Source organism: Spea bombifrons, chromosome 3 (genome assembly GCF_027358695.1).
Source record: "Spea bombifrons isolate aSpeBom1 chromosome 3, aSpeBom1.2.pri, whole genome shotgun sequence".
NCBI lineage: Eukaryota > Metazoa > Chordata > Amphibia > Anura > Pelobatidae > Spea > Spea bombifrons.
Window position 1 is genome coordinate 93,414,717 of NC_071089.1, and position 17,681 is coordinate 93,432,397.

General features: G+C 38.1%; 1 protein-coding gene across 1 annotated transcript in view; it reads left to right on the top strand.

The window, feature by feature from the left end:
- Window positions 1-17,681, top strand: part of PLCH1 (phospholipase C eta 1) — a 105,764-nt gene that overhangs the window by 63,282 nt on the left and 24,801 nt on the right. The window contains exons 4-11 of the mRNA XM_053460395.1: window positions 1,705-1,948; window positions 3,911-4,040; window positions 6,499-6,669; window positions 8,220-8,313; window positions 10,567-10,770; window positions 14,524-14,644; window positions 15,523-15,694; window positions 16,831-16,938. Coding sequence (XP_053316370.1) covers window positions 1,705-1,948; window positions 3,911-4,040; window positions 6,499-6,669; window positions 8,220-8,313; window positions 10,567-10,770; window positions 14,524-14,644; window positions 15,523-15,694; window positions 16,831-16,938 — 1,244 coding nt within the window. The remainder of the gene's footprint in view (window positions 1-1,704; window positions 1,949-3,910; window positions 4,041-6,498; window positions 6,670-8,219; window positions 8,314-10,566; window positions 10,771-14,523; window positions 14,645-15,522; window positions 15,695-16,830; window positions 16,939-17,681) is intronic.

The following is a 17,681-nucleotide window of genomic DNA, read 5'->3' on the forward strand; positions in this document are numbered from 1 at the left end:
TCAGGCTTTTGCATATTACCATTTTTTGTGTTGTTGTTATTTTAGCCCAGTTTCCTAGACAAACAATAGATTATCTAAATCTTGATCACTGAGACACTGACACTCTCTGACTTCATCAGCATTACCACAAAGAAACCACTCAGTGTGGTGTTTGAGTAGGGAGAAAAATATTTTATTATGTGTACCTTTTAGGTACTGAAGGCCTGATGATCAGAGTAAAGGAAAAATAAAAAGACTAAGATACAGGGCACAATGGGGGCACAGTAAAAAAAATCCGGTCAGGCAAAAAAGTATTTAAGAGCAAAACAGACTGGCTGGGAAAGTAAAAAAGGTGATAAATATTTCCTGTAAATTGAAAAACAAAAGGGGACTTTTAAAGGTTTATTGAAGAAAATGAAACATTTCTTTTCTCTTTGTATTGTCAAATAAAATCAAAGTAGTGAAGAGGGACTATCACTTCTTGTTAAATTCTTTCCACCTCAAACTTGTTTGCCTTTATTTAAGGCGTTAGCACCGGACACTCCACCAACCCTCCTCCTTCTCTTCCTCCCCTGACTCCTTCTCCTCTTCTTCATTCTTTTAAATTATCTAAATATACTGTGTGTGCATCTATCTATCTATCTATCTATACACACGCACACACTTTTTCAGAGCTTTTTAATTTGTTTTAAACTCTTCTTTTTGGCACAGGAAAATAAATTATTCTAAAAATATCTAAAAATAGGGCCACCCTTTCTTAAATAAAGGATGATAAGTGTGACTTTGATGTTCAGGATGTGCTCTGTAATTGCATTCTCTAAAATGTATCCAAAGGGAACAGCAAAATATTCATTTTATTACAACGTTTTAGTTTTACTATAATGATGACTTATAAATGAATATAAAATCTTTTACATTTCATTCACTTGTAACAGAAGGTACACTTTAATGATGTCCTGATAAATGTAAATAAAGTGTACTTTTTCCTTGTCCTTTTTCTACTTTTTATATAGAGGAAATTACCGAGTCTATCTCTGAGTGAAGCCCTAATTTTTTCTTTCTTTCTTCTGTCAGGGAGAGTAGTTAGCTTTGCCGATTCACTCCCCAATTTTAACCTACTAAATACTGTCTGGGGATAGCCCCACCCATGCAGCAACCTGGCCCCACCCGCTCATAAAGCCGCTCCCCCAGAAGAGGGAGAGCTCTTCTTTTTTTACACATTTGTTACCATTTGTAAACTGCAGCGTTTCCATAATTTTAGATTTGTTGCAACATTTCCCACATCTTTTTCCTGTGTTTAATGCTACTCATTCACTCACCCTTAGTCAGACAGAAAGCAGCAGTGGTTATCTGTGCTTGTGTTACTAATTCATTCTCCCTAGTGGCCGTGCCTCCATTACATAGGCTAGGATACCAGTTTTAAGGAAGACGGTCTTAGCAGAGTGTTTCCCAGAGAAAGTCCATGGAAAGGCATAAAGATAGCAAATATTTTGTTACATTAACTTAAATTGTTAAATTGTTTTATTATTTTTTATTTTCTTTACATTTTAACATAAATAAGACATTACTCACCTCTATAGCCCTTCGAATATTTTGTAACTATTAACTTGTTTAGGCTGCGGCACCTGGAAGGAGAGGAGGCAAAACTATGTGTTAAAAACATTTTTGCATATTTTTTTCAGAGAATTCTATCTAGCGTATAATCTGCTGTTTTTCTCATTTCAGTTATAATTGATTCAATTTACAAAGTCACAGAGGGACGACAGTCAGAAATATTCCATCGGCATGCAGACGGGAACTTTGACCCCAGTTGTTGTTTTACAATTTACCATGGAAACCACATGGAGTCTCTTGATTTGATAACATCGAATCCCGAGGAGGCTCGAACTTGGATTACAGGGTTGAAATATCTGATGGCCGGAATTAGTGATGAAGATTCACTTGCAAAAAGGCAAAGGACGCACGATCAATATCCTTTTAAAATTTGTCTTCCTTTATTGTCAATGACCTTATCAAAATTCATTTTTGGCTTATAGTTTTCATAAATTTTGGTGTAAATCAGAGATTAATATATGCGGGTAGGTGTTAGGAGGCAGTCTGGCATATTCAAAAGCCAACCTGATTTTCTTTCAGTGCTAGAAAAAAGTAGGACTGTAGATTGGTTGGGATTAACACTTAAGTATTAACACTTTAGTTTAGGGTAAACCTTGAAGCGGGGTGATGGATGGTATGTGGATGAATGGCGTCCCGAACATTTGAACTCAAAATCAAACAAGACCGGTAGGAAATATATACAAAGCTAGACTCCTGTGAACCTGTGATAATTTATTTCGATACGTTCTATGGGTTTAAATTAAGTAGTTTAGTTCTTAATCAACGTAAGCGCCTTTATCTTGAGATTTCAATGTATATATTTTTAAGTTTATCTTATGTGACACTGTACTTCTGAATGAATAATTTAAAGTACATTACCAAATTCTGCTTGTTTATTAATGAATATTTATTAATCGGCGTACATTCTCTGTAAGAGAAGCCCCCTCCGATTTTATTTGGATAATATAAGCAGCTGGCATTTTGCTGCAGGAACTGAGCTTAGCACAGACCCAGCTGGCAGGACTACTTGACAAGAGCCACATAGGAATAGTTTCATGGAGACAGGGGTTTGAAATGGCTGCTACTGTGCGGATGACGTTTAGCACAGGGAGAACTGGGGAATGGCTGACAGCCTTGATGTCAAGTCTCTTTCATCTTACTATTTTTATAATGCTTGGCCAGAAGGCACTAGCATGTCCCGCAGAGGGTGAGAATACAGATGTGGAACAGAGTATCCCAAAACTTTAGTGTTGGGGACTATAATGCCCATCATGCTTAACCCTCAAACTCCGTGAATCCCAGAAAATATGGTCAGGATGTTGTGAAGCGTGTTATAATGAACCAACACTTGTATTCCAGATAGTGCTAAGCACAAAGAGTACCCTGTGTCCTAAAAAAAAGTGGGCCAGGGCGAGGAAAATGTATGACTTGGGGGAGTAGGTTTGGCTACTCATGCCCCGTAGCAGCTCCAAAAAAGACATATAATCTTTGCAAAAGCAGTCAGACATAAATTTGTCCCCTATAATGAGACCAGAGCCCTGACGATTAAATGGAAAAACAAAATCCACCAAAAAAAAAATTAATAAAGGACCCCAAAACATCAGTATGTATATCAACATGCGTAAGATTCACATTCCAGACATTCTCAGTTCTCCCAAAAGACAAGTGCTATTAATTCAGTGGAAGAGGCGTTGGTGATTAAATATTTATGAGACTTGCTTGAGACCTTAAGATTTTTTTGCATGCAAGAGTGGAGATGTCAGCAATCTCTCTAAGTTTCGAAAAGTGATGTAAACTACTATATTTTTATTCTTTGGGGGAATTGTTCAGTCTATATCCAGGGTCCCTCGGCTGAGACCATTAACCCCTTTTACTTCTAGTGCATCCTACACCATCTTCTTGCTAATAATACAACATGGAAAACTTTTAAAGTATAATCTCTTCAGCAGGTTGTATTATGCGATCTGTAACTCAAGTGATGTAGATGTTGTGATTACTATCCTTGTTGATAAGATTTAAAGTAAGACAGCGTTTAGGTAAAGATTACCTCATGAAACATTGCAATCCCATTCATTTTATTAGGCCAAGTCTTATCCCTTTAAATGGATTTTTATCTTAACTTATTCAATTGACAATCACAGTTAAGGCATTTAATAAATACCAGTAATATTCCCTTAAAATTTCATTTTGTGTTGGTGCTGGGGGGGGGATTCACACCTATAATGTCTCACTGCTGTAGACGCGCTGCTTTATTCCCGTTCATGGCATGACTGTTGCTGTTTCCCAACATTCGCTGGCCGCGTTCTGGAGTTTTAGCACTTCCTTAATGAATCTATACATGGGTAAAACAGACATTCGAAGAAGCTGACAAGAACGGCGATGGGTTGCTGAATATAGAAGAAATCTACCAACTCATGCACAAGCTTAATGTCAATTTGCCTCGCAGGAAAGTCAGGCAGATGTTCCAGGTTGGTTCTATTCTACTGTTAGTTTTCCCTGCTAATTGTACAGTTATTATGGAAACATAGACTATGACTGCATATGACAACCAATTATCGCGCCTTGACTGCCGGCTACCCTACACACCTAAAACTTCATTTTCTTCTTCATATTTTCCAAAACAAGAATATTTAATGTAGGAGAAAAAAAATATCGCATTGGGTTACCATTAATGCTTTATCCAGTTTAATGTTTCTGGTTTGGTGCAGCTGTGCTTTTTTGAGTTCACGTCATCTGTAAATTTTGTGGCCTTATTCTGTCCTTCCCTTCTAATTGTCACCCTTCTTTGTGTCATATTGCTGTATTAACAATATTCAAGACACTATGCATGTAAAGGCCTTTGTAACATTAGTGATCCAGCGACCAAATCTTTGATATCTTGATGGCCAGCCTATTGATTTGGCAGTAATGATAATCCAACTACTATCGACATCAGTCTTCTTGTATAGAGGTCCAGACCTTTCTTTTGGCTCTGTGACGTTTCGCAATGCGCTGTAAGTTAGTCTTGTGATTGCCCTGTTCTCAAGACCTACATAAAAAGAGACGCATATTAGAAAGCCTCTGTCGAATGTTTGATAAATCCCGAGAAAATCCTCTTAGGCAGATGTCTGAAGCAGAAGCAATGATTACATGGGTTCTCCTGTCTCAGCTGACTGAAACACCCCCAAGCCATGTCTTATTGGCTCTGGTGTGTTCTTTATAATAAATGTAGACCCCATGCTATATAGGACTGTTTTTGGTTAACTACAAAAAAAAAAAGCATTTGACCGTGGATACAGTTAATGTACTTTTCTCTTTTTGTTGTTATTTTCTTGACCTCAAAACCTTTTTATTCTTGTCACACAAAATAATCAAACCTAAAATATAAGTGCATGTTTTTTTTTTAAATTGGTTAGTTAGATAAGGTATTTCTAATAACAATTTTTTTTGTAAATCAAGCACATTGTAATGGGAAGCATGCAGCAAATATCCCGTGGTATTGTATTGCTTCCATTGGTTTGTATTTGCAAAGAAACTAAACACGGTGTACATCACAGGTTCCCAAAAAGGAATATGTTGATGAAAGGGTTGCTGTTGATCTCAGATAACGGTATATCTTTTCATAATGTCTAATAGTAAAAACAAAATCATGGCAAGGGAAAAAGCAGAAATGCAAATTAGGAAATCCCTAAAGGATTTGGGTTCACAAAGAACATACAATCCAAATTAATAATGCTAATAATTAAATGCATCAGTAGCATTATATGCTTAAGCATTAGAGATGACATGGATTAGGGCTTTATTAAGTCTACACACCGAAAACGTAATAGAATAATTGTTTTAAATATTTTATATGCAGATGTGTCACGACCCATAAATGCCACAATGTCTGGCACAGGTTCTTTATCCGATCCATATGTTTGGAAATGCCTGGAATAAGAGCAGGCAGTGAAGTCGCTGCCTAAATGACGCATATTTAATACAATTACAGAACCTCAGTGACATCAAATCTAGCCCCAGCTCAACTATTTTAGATGGAATGACCTGAGCTGGAATGAGGTCAAAGATAAGTTGCAGAGTTTAATCAATTTGGGAACTTGAGATGCAAATTTAGAAAGCAATTTCTCCTTTTCTAAATTACTTTTCTTTGCTATTACAAAATTAAAGAAAAATAAGACATTGGGGGTCTCCCTGAAGAAAGTAAATGTTTCCACTCAATGGATTCCATACAAAGTGTACAATTGTATTGGCATGGCACAATTCATCTTACAAGCTGGTAGATGTCATGTGCGCCGGCAGCTCTGTAATCCATAGTCCCCTTAGTAATGTATCAGTCTAAATAGAGCAATACCAACATCGTATTTAAGGTGTTTGTGGTCATAACTGTCCATGCAAAAGGCTGTAGTTGGTGGCCTGTATTCTCAAGTCCAGAAGAACATTGTCCTTTGCTTCAGCCGCTAGCGCTCCCCTGGTGGTGTCCTGTCTGGCTAAATAAAAGACATTTAGACAGAATTCATTTTCTTACCACTTCCAGACCGCAACAATCCAAGTGGTTTGTACGGTGCTTTACATTTTTCCCTGAACGTCCCCATATTTCTTAAGTCTTATCAAATGTTAAGCAAAATATACTTTAGCCAATCTGTCATTTAATTATTTTCTCTATCGTTGCCTTCTTTTGTGTTACACCAGAGTATTCCCAGCAAATATTCTGGACATTTTTACAAACAAATATGTGTACATGTTTTGGACATTAAACCTACTTAGAATTGTGTTGCTTATAATGGATTTAGTTACAAAAGTGTTACATTCTGCTGAGAAGGTGGGACAGCACATTTAGCACATGCTATATAATATACTTATATAAAAATACATATATACATACTTAAATATACTTATGTATAGCAAGTTTCTAATTGCTGCTAATGATGCGAACAATTTTCCTCACAGGAAGCAGACACTGATGAAAACCAAGGAACTTTAACCTTTGAAGAATTCTCCGTGTTCTACAAGATGATGTCATTACGGAGGGATCTGTACCTGCTGCTTTTAAGCTACAGCGACAAGAAAGATCACTTGACGGTCGAAGAACTTGCTCAGTTTCTGAGAGTGGAACAAAAGGTTAGACATACATTTTTTTAGGCAGGACCTCATTGGAGGCCAAGTTGTTACTGATTATTATTATTATAATTATTATTATTATCTTTTATTTATATAGCACCAACAATTTGCACAGTGCTTAGTTGTGTTTATATCTTTTTATTAATTCTGCTCAGTAAAAAGCTATTTATTTCTGCTTCAGAAGCCATTATACAAATGTTCTCCCAAAAGTATAGTCAACTAAATGGAAATACCACAAGCACCTAATGTTATGTTGCTGTATTAAAAAATAATACTTTTTATGCATGTGGCGACACAAATCAAAAACATACTTGATGACTATATTGAGCGGAAAATGATAAGGCCTGTATATTGCGTTGAATCCGCTTCTCGCACGTACGGGCTTAACCATGAAATAAGATTATGCAAAACGGTTATGACAGATTCCTTTCAAGTCAGAAGTAAATATAGCTTCCTTATGATAAGTTCCTTGTAAACAGGAGCAAGCAACTTTCAGTCAATGTCCTTAACACGTCACCAAAAACATGTAGGCGAAGGTCTAAATTTACTGAAATGTAAAAGTAATCATTTTTTGTTTTCATTATGATGTTACTTTGCGTATTGTATATTTCATGCACATCGACTTTAAGAAATTAAAATAATATGCGTGTGTGAAATAATAACACAAATCTTTCAGAAAATAATACATTACTCGTTACTATGTTCGATCCTAAACCTTGAATTTGTTCAATTTCGTGAGATAAATGTAGTTGGCCTGCGTTTTCTATTGTGGAGTGGTGTCAAGAAGTTATTGAAATCTCACTAATATCTCATCTTTAACTTCATATGTATTAAAGAATACCTACTCCACATGATTGTCCATTTCATAAGCATAGCATATATCTTAGCACAAGCATTTATTGGATCATAAGCAAAAGATGCAATAAGTCGAATTCTTTGGAGCCATGGTCCAAGTTTTGAATGACTTCTTCACAAGATAGTCAACCTATTAATGTACTCTTAATACCTGTTCTCCACAAATCTGAATGTAGTCGTAACAGATCGTTCTAAAACTAGAGGCTTTAGATATTTGTGATACCTTTTAGTGAGCCTACATTGAATGATTAAGACTCTGTGACCCTTTCAGATTATACAAGGTCTCCAGTTAGAGACATGTTGTATTAAAAAGATTCCATCATGTTTCTTTGTTAAGAAAATCTATATGTCCTTCTAAGACTTGCCATCACCTTTGGTTGGCAGTACAGTTCTATCCTGTAAATTCCTTGCCATGCCAATGTGTCCCGTGTGTTCAACATGTCGTCAGATCTGTTTATTGTTTTATACTGTAAGCACTGTGTCTTTTTGTAGATGAAAAGTTGGATTTATGGAGAGCTACTGAAATGCAATATTTATAAATGTTTTGCTGACAGTTTATCTATGGTTCACTGCATCCAGAGCTTTATCAAAGGGATTTCTCCCATAGCCATGGGCTCAGATTTTCCGTTGAATTAACACTCACTGCTCCACAGGACAGATAGAACTTACCCTGCGCTGTCATTTTGTGTACACAGATGAGTAATGTGACGACGGAGTACTGCCTTGACATTATTCAGAAGTTTGAAGTTTCGGAGGAAAACAAGGAACAAAACGTGCTGGGAATTGAAGGTAAGACCATTTAATTTTTTTTTAGTGGCTATTTTTTTGTCATGGGTTTAGTATTTTATTTAGTATCCAGTTAGAATACAGTGCCATGCGTTAGTTCACAGGCCATAGAACCAAATGTCATGTTTAAATTAACAGGTTAGTTTAGGGGAGGTTAGTTTACCAAAACCCTTACAAACCACATGATTTTGATGTGTGTGTAATTGGGCTACCTCTAATAAAGTGAATTTTATCCATAAAGTGGGAAAGACTAGCCTTCAGTGTCTTCATGTGGCAAAATCCCTTTTTCTTATTTTAACCAAATTTTTTTTTTCCTTTTATAGAAATGTCTTTACTTTTATATCTATTTAGTTCACAAATGCCAAACTGTGCATACATTGTAAAATAAATAAATAGTCATTAGTATTTCTAATGGAGAATCCTTTACAGCAGTGAAGAATGCCGCAGATATATAGTATAGGTGAGAAACAACACATATTCGTGTTTAACACTACAATATGCTGCCCAAGAATGACTTTCCCTTAGCGCTCCCCTGATTTGTAATGTTTTGTTTACTTCTGTTACTTTACTTTGAAACTTTATTTCTTTTTATTAAGTAATGAATTGGAAATGATTGTCTTATTTCTTTGAATGTTGCAGTAGTTACAAAAGCCCTAAGGTTGTAAAAATCCAGGTCACAGATGGTACATTAATTTTGAAACTAACTTTATTTAACGTTCTCGTCTCGATCCATCCGTACAAATGCAAAAATAGGTCACGTTTCGGAAGCTACAAGAAATATCGCTGCACTGTAATATGCAGTATCTATATATTTGTTATCTTTTACATTTGATGCTAAATGCCCAGATGTGAAGTAATGCATCCTTAAAGCTTCACAGTGCACCATAGATACATGATAGGGTATGAGGCCTGATGTGATATACTGTGTATTCCAATGTTTGCATTTCAACTGTTATGATCCTTAAACTCATTGATTTCCCATAGCTTTAAATGCCACCTAGGTAATTAGTTAAATTAAAGGTCTGCTATTTTCAGCAGACAAGAGGCAGTATAATATATTATCCTAAAATATCCCAGTATTAGAAGTCTATTGGGGTGGTGCAGTGTGTGTATATACAGTGGATAGAAAAAGTCTACACACCCCTGTTAAAATGCCAGGTTCTTGTGATGTTAAAGAATGAGACAAAGATAAATCATGTCAGAACTTTTTCCACCTTTAATGTGAACAATTCAATCGCAAAACAAACTGAAATCTTTGAGGGGAAAAAATAAACAAAAACACCTCACAATAACCTGGTTGCATAAGTGTGCAAATTTGGACAATGGAAGACTGGAGGAACATTGCCTGGCCCTGATGAGTCTTGATTCCAGCTGCAACATTCAGATGATAGGGTCAGACTTTGGCATAAACAAAATGAAAGCATGGATCCATCCTGCTGGTGGTGGTAGTGTTAAGGTGTGGGGGACATTTTCTTGGCACACTTTGGGCCCCTTAGTACCAATTCAGCTTAATTTAAACGCAACAGCCCACCTGAGTATTGTTGCTGACCATGTCCATCCCTTTAGGACCACAGCGTACCCATCTTCTGATGGCCACTTCAAGTAGGATAATGCACCATGTTACAAAGTTCACATCATCTCAAACTGGTTTCTTGAACATGACAATGAGTTCACTGTACTCCGATGGCCTCAACAGTCACCAGATCTCAATCTAATAGAGCACCTTTGGGATGTGGTGGAACAGGAGATTCGCATCATGGATGTGCAGCCAACAAATCGGCAGCAACTGTGTGATGCCCTCATGTCCATATGGACCAAAATCTCTGAGGAATGGTTCCAGCACCTTGTAGAAAGTATGCCATGAAGAATGAGGCATATATATATATATATATATATATATATATATATATATATATACACACACACGACACAAAATAGGAGGGCTGTAACACCAATTATTTCATACATCCTTCTCTTTTAGGATGTTTTAAATATATGTTGTTTTCAAGTGTATGTGAACCCAGAAATCTTTGTGCCTAGAAAGCCCTGAGGTCTAAATCCAGTGTGGTATAGTCAGATGGCAATATGATTGCTGTCACTAGTCACCGGAATTTTTCTACAACTATTTATACATCTCCCCAAGACAAGAGTCTCTTGTTTACCTCATGAAACAGGGTACCAGTGCTAAAGATTTAGATGTGGATTGTGATTATATAAACAGAATACTTTTCATACTTTGATTTTTCTTTTCATAAGGTTTTACCAGTTTCATGAGAAGTCCTGCTGGGGACATCTTTAACCCGTTGCATAGTGAGGTCTACCAGGACATGGATCAACCACTCTGCAACTACTATATTGCTTCATCCCATAACACTTACTTAACTGGGGACCAACTTCTTTCTCAGTCGAAAGTAGATATGTATGCCTGGGTGTTGCAAGATGGCTGCCGGTGCATAGAGGGTATGTTCATTTTTTTTTATATATATGCGTATTTCCAATGACAAATTTTGCAATATGTATTTGAAATGTCAAAATGAAGAGCACACACGTGGTCATAATGCACATATATCTTGTTATAGAGGGCCTGTAAATAAATTGAGGGTTTACCTAGGGAGCAAATGCTTTGTAAACAATTTTGTGTGTGCGAGCCTGAATACGTGTGTGTGTGTGTGTGAGCATGTGTGTTTAAGCGTTTGTGTGTGAGCATGTATATGTTTGCGAGGGAGTTTGTTTTAGCATGGGTGTGTAAGTGTGTGTTTGGTAGGAGTATGTGGATGAAAGCTTTAGTATGTACACATATCTGTACCATCTGTACATATGTCCCCCTGGACCAGAAGGTGTCAACCCTCCCCTGGCAACTGACAAAGAGACTTAGTCTACCTTCTAGACCAGGGGCGTCCAACATGCGGACCTCGAGGTGCGGCCCGGGTAAGATTGGCAGCCAGGGCAACCGATCTTACGCGAGCCGCACCTCAAGCCCTGCTACTTACTTGTGGGAGGGTCTTCTGGACTGCACAGAGGAAGCGGAGTTCACGTGACATCCTACTTCCTCTGTGCTTTAGCAGAGAAGGCAGAGGGAGGCCGCGCCCCCTGCTGAAGTCTGTAAGCGACATCGAGGAGCTGCAGTGCAGGTAAGGGGGTGGGGAGGGTGTTTGAATGAGTGTGTGTGTTTGAGGGAATGAATCTGTGAATGAATGATTATATAAATAAATGAGTGTGTGTGTGTGTGTTAGCATGGATGTGTAAGTGCTGGAACCTAGGCATGATGGGACTGTGATTGCTGTTAGCAATCACACTCCTATCATGCCAAGTCAGCCAGTACATGCTAAAAACCTGGCCAGCTGCCCCCCTTGTGTATTGATGCTGCCAGCAGTATGGGGTCTGCACTTACAGCCACCCTGTACCAGCATGTACTGGCTGACTTGGCATGATAGGAGTGTGATTGCTAACAGCAATCACAGTCCCATAATGCCTAGGTTCCAGCATTTACTGGATGGATGTGTAAGTGCTGGAACCTAGGCATGATGGGACTGTGATTGCTGTTAGCAATCACACTCCTATCATGCCAAGTCAGCCAGTACATGCTGAAACCTGGCTAGCTGCCCCCCTTGTGTATTGATGCTGCCAGCAGTATGGGGTCTGCACATCACTTACAGCCACCCTGTACCAGCGTGTATTGGCTGACTTGGCATGATAGGAGTGTGATTGCTAACAGCAATCACAGCGAGCACAGTCCCATCATGCCTAGGTACCAGCGTTTACTGGTTGCCTGGGTTGCCAGCATTTACTGGTTGCCAAGTCATATTGCTAATTTTGTCCAGTTGTGTGTTACCTACTTTTATTAAAAATGTGAGTTTTTGTTATTATTTTTAAAGGTGGGGGCCATTTTCGGTTTTGGCTAAGTGAACCCTGAATATTTTGGTCCAGAATTTTCATTTTAGTTCATCCCTAGAATAAATCTAGGGAATCCTGAATTTGTAGTCGCAAAACTTTCTAGGCCCAGAAATCAGTGAGAGGAAGAGTAAAGGTTTTGTGTCATTTTACTTTTTAATCTGCATATTTTATTAAAGGCCATATTTTTTGTCACAGTGAAAAATGAGTGCGGCCCGCGCACGTATACAATTCTGATGAAGTGGCCGACTGCAGAAAAAACTTGGACACCCCTGTTCTAGACCAATAAAGAGACAAAGACCTCCCAACTGCCCTGACAATTTTGGGCACTGTTAGTGCCCCTCTTTTGTGCTCTTGCAGCCTGTGGGGATCATAGATTGGTTAGAGAAATCAGAAGATCTCCCCCTGACTCACCCACAAGGTCTTAAGCCTGTTAAGATGTGTGCTGCCCTTAATCATATCCTTGACCACTTTAAAACCAGTCACCCCCAAACAAGTATCCTGTTTTAGGCACCTGAAATGTTGGAGGTAATACACTGGTCTCAAAGTATATGATGTATTCATTAGTAATTTGGAGATTGCAGACTATACTATTTATTGAGATGGCACAGCTTGGTTTAACAGTGCATCAAGCTCAGATTTTGGTCAAGCAAAATTACATTAACACTTATTGCAGTTTATATTCTTTACTTTCCCATTTCTCTATCATAAATAAACAAAGCATCCTGGAGCAGAAATTAATCTAACCATATTAAACAGTCCAATTTATGACTAATGATGGCAGCCTTATGGTTACACTATGATAGTGATAAACACAAGAAAAATGAATCCCATTAAGAATTTAGCAGTAAGAATGGAAACAATCGCTCACCCTAAAGTACCTACCGTGTTTCACACCTCCTTGTGATTAGGCTGTTTGCCATCTTAGGCTAATGGTGCTAGAATATATTGGATGCTTTATGTCAAAACAGGCAGATGACGTGTCTTCTGTCACCTGTAACTGAAGACAATATTGAAAAGTTGGAATCGCGTGCTGCATTCTTCAGCTGCTGTTCTGTGATACGAGATTTGATTACATGTTAAGAAGAAATTGCCTGCTGTTATTCTTGTGTCAACACAGTGTATCTGTTTCTGCATCTGATATTGCCTTTCCAATTACTCTTAAACTGTGACACAAATCCTGCTGGCCTCGGCTGTTGTGAACTCCACTAACAACACTTTTTCCAAGACACAGTTCACAGGCACTTCATATCAGCCAAAACAAAATATATTTTATGTATATTTTCTTTCTTCTCTGTACATTTTCCCTGTCTGAATTTTGAATCTTTTTTGTCAACAAACTTGTAGGAAGGTTATTATTATTGTTGTTTTTTCATATTCTGCAGTGTTGTACAATGGGTAAACAGGACATAAGAAGTAGTATATAACATAACAATTTGGTTTACAGAAATACGAGGTAAGGGGAGCTCTGCTCAAACGAGTTTACAATCTAGAGGAAGTTACAATGTGTTACACAAGCAGCAAAAGTGCCGCTGTTAGGGATGGACTTTTCACACTAGAAGTATGAGTGGAGACTGGAGACTGAGTGGGAGTGTATTTAGAGATAATGGAGATGTAAGTAGGGGAACCACTATAAAAAGCTTTAAAAGCCAGGGTTGTCAGGAGTAGTGGCCCTTGGATTTAGCAGATAGTAGGTCATTGGTAATTGGGCGGTGTCAGTAGAATGTAGAGAGCAAAATTCAGTTTGAAGATGGTAAAGTAAAGAGTTGGAGTCAATAACCTTTTTGGATACAATTCAGCTTGTAGGCTTGAGGAAGTAAAGAGATGCAACAGTAGTTGGACAGATCGGTCTGGTCCAGGGAGGGCTTTTTCAGGTTAGGGGCTATGGTATCAGTTGAGGAGATATGAGCTAGTGTACTGACAAGAGTAGATCAGAGAGACAGGGTAAGAGTCTCTTCTCTTACCCTGTCTCTCTGATCTACTCTTGTCAGTACACTAGCTCATATCTCCTCAACTGATACCATAGCCCCTAACCTGAAACCCTAGGGTTGAGGGGACATGTGGTTAGACAAGAGGACAGAGCACAAACCTCATCCTCCGTGACGAGAGAACTAGTTTAATATAGAAGAGGAAGGATAGTTCAGTGCATAGGAGGTGCAGAGTCAGACAGATGGCAAGGGCAGGAAAGGGCTGTGCAGATATTTCACATATATCACCTTGTATTTTTTTATTATTGTGTATTTAGAAATTTCTGCCATGTTCCCTGGTGATTTACAGTGGAATTCTTCTATTTATTGTTTTTTTTTTTTTTTGCTTTAACAGTTGACTGTTGGGATGGACCAGATGGAGAGCCAGTGGTGCATCATGGGTACACACTCACCTCGAAAATTCCCTTTAAGGATGTTGTTGAGGCCATCAACAAGCATGCCTTTGTGAAAAATGAGTAAGTGGGCCAGGTGTTCAGCACTGCTTTTAATTGTGTTCTGTAATTATTGGATTTAAGTAATACAATATATAATGTACAGCTCTTGTATAGGCAATACTTAGCATCATTTGGTAGGAGCGCCATGATCCTATCATTTATTGGGAGCTGCATGTAACAGCCACACCTAGAGATGCCTAACATGATGCATTGCCCCCACCCAATCCAGCCTCTCACAACATCCATCTCTCTCCCCTCCAATCTCCCACAATGTCTTCCAACCATTCTCTCCCGTAATCCTGCAACATCCATATTTTGCTATTCCCCTCCTGTCTTCTGCAATGGACACCCCCCCTTCTGGTCTCCTGCAATGACCATTCTCTAGCCCTTCCTTTGTATTCTCCAGTAATACCCGCTTGAATCTATTAATGGATAGCTGGAATTGGCGGTCATGCTGGAATCGCTTAAACGGTTATTCTTTTGTTGTGTCTCTGCAGATCTTTAGATTTAAGCAAAAATAAGCCCCCCCCCAGTAAATCATTGTTTTATTTTATTAAAAGACATGGACCAGTAAAGCAAATACATTTTATTTTACCAATTCTTGTGAGGTGAATTCCCTAAACCAGGTGTTTGTGGGAAATTTAAATCAACTTGCAACATTGCCAGTGAACTTTTGTCTGGAGAATGGCATTGGTCCTCATATTTTTGGAAAGTCATCTCTGTGTATTAACTATGCATTATACAGGCCCAACTCAGGCCTTCATTTAGCAGAAGCTCAATGAGGTTGGCTATTTCAAATCCATAGTAGATTCAGGGAGTTGAAAACTCTATTAAGTGAATACTCCTTATGTGTCCGCAGCTAATTAATGACATAATCAGTAAATGATCTTATATTGTAGGTATCCCGTGATACTCTCTATTGAAAATCACTGCAACATTCAACAGCAAAGAAAGATAGCTCAGTACCTTAAAGAAATATTTGGTGATAAACTTGACTTGTCATCAGTTCCAGTTGGAGAATCCAAGCAGCTTCCCAGTCCCCAAGCTCTGAAGGGAAAAATACTTGTAAAGGTAAATACTTTTAATTACTCCCCTGGTTAATTGGGGTTCCTCGTAATGTAAAATGTATTTTATTTATTCCCCCGGGCTGTCAGGAGATATTTTGGAGATCTAATCTGTGCTTTTGCATCCTTTTTTAACTCAACTTTCCCGCAGTCAAATTTATCAAAGTTGAGTGTTTTTTGGTTGCAAGTGGATATTAGTGAATTTCCTAGCATGGATGCTGCAAACTCATATTTTTTGTGCCAATTTGCATTTTAGAGATTAGGCCTCTCTGTTCCATACTGAGATACATCAAGTCAATAAGTAAGAAGGATAGCAGATGAAGCTTCTTTGACCATTGCATAAACTCATAACTCGGTTTAATGAAGAGAATTGTGAAGACTGTAAAAATGAATAATGAATAATTCTAATATTGATATAAATGCCAGCAGGCTGAGAAATGGTTGGCAGCCCAATTATGTATCAATTAACAATGCTGTGGTGGCCGACTTATGAAGAACAGGGTTTTTTTATGCTTTTTTAATCGTTTAATGCAGGCTTGAACAATGTCCTTTAACTGTAACATTTCTTCAAAAGCCACTAGACCATTTACTAATTAAGCATGCTGTAAAAAAAATTAAATGCAATTGCATCCTTTAACAGCAATTTTTTTTTTTTTTTTTAAAACTATGATGACCCCCGGTACCCCATTGTAAAATGCTCTCTCTAAATCTGTAGCTCTAGATCGTCGCCATGTTTTGAGGTGGTCTGATATCCAAGACAAATAGAGGATTCTTTAGATATCTGCATTTTTCAGCAAACGCATGAGAAGACCATGGCCTATAGGACAAATACTACACATTATTGTAATATCATCTGTAAAACAATATCATTTGGCACTACAAAAATCCCAATATCTTCTTGAATGTAAATTTTAGTATTTCACAGTAATGTTTAGTGAAAGGTAATATACCCTTTATCTGGTCAGCATAGAAAATAACGTTACATAAGGTTTCAGAATCTGAGATGTCTTTTCAGCATTCCATGTGAATTTTGTATCTTTGCATCTTTTTCTAAGTTGGCCCAATAAAAGGTATGATCTTTGACAAAAGACACCATATTCTCTTGGTTTAAGATGATCATATCCCTTTTTCTTGTTATTTCAGGGGAAGAAATTGCCATATGACTTGGCAGAGGATGTTGAAGAAGGAGAGGTCTCCGATGAAGACAGTGCTGATGAGATAGAAGAGGAATGCAAACTAAGCCACTGTTTTGTAAGTTAATGCATTTTAAATTACCAAACGTCTCTTAGTCTCTTATCACGATTGCACACAGCTGCATTGAATACTTGTACTGGATTGAAAGCTTTTATTATGTCCCTTAAAGAGACAGTAAAAGGTCTAGGAGACCTACTGGTTAACACTTATTTAGGTGTGTGTAATAAATGCTTGTCATGTAGACAATATCTTTTTAGGTTAAAGGGACACTCCAGGCATTGAATGCATTTTAAAGCAAATTGTCGTGTTGTCCCTTTTGGTGACAAAACTATGTTTAATGTGAATCCTGTAGAGACATCTTGGCTATTCTTGCAGCCAAATAGCACCAAATCTCTCTGGTGGCCCCACACCATCTTTTTTTACATTCAAAATGCAATATAGGTTAAGCATAACACTACATGTTACAGGGCAATCCTTAGCACCTCCGTGCCAGGCCCTTGAACTACGTAGGGGTGGTACCTAGTGACATTGGACCAGGTATGTCAGGTCTGTCCCCAAGCTAAAGACTGGCCCAGCTTGCAGGACTAACCCAAAGGTTATTTAAAGCAACCCATCCCATTGATTAGTGATTAAAAGCCATGTGCAGTTAAAAACTAGTCCCAGGCTCCATGGCCCTCCTGGGTGCCCTATGGCCTCTTCCCCATTCCTTGTAGGTAACTGTATAGCATGATAGTTTTGAAGGGAATTGTAGATTGTTGGGCTCATGCAAGACATAAGGCTCAGAATTTGTTTTCTTAATG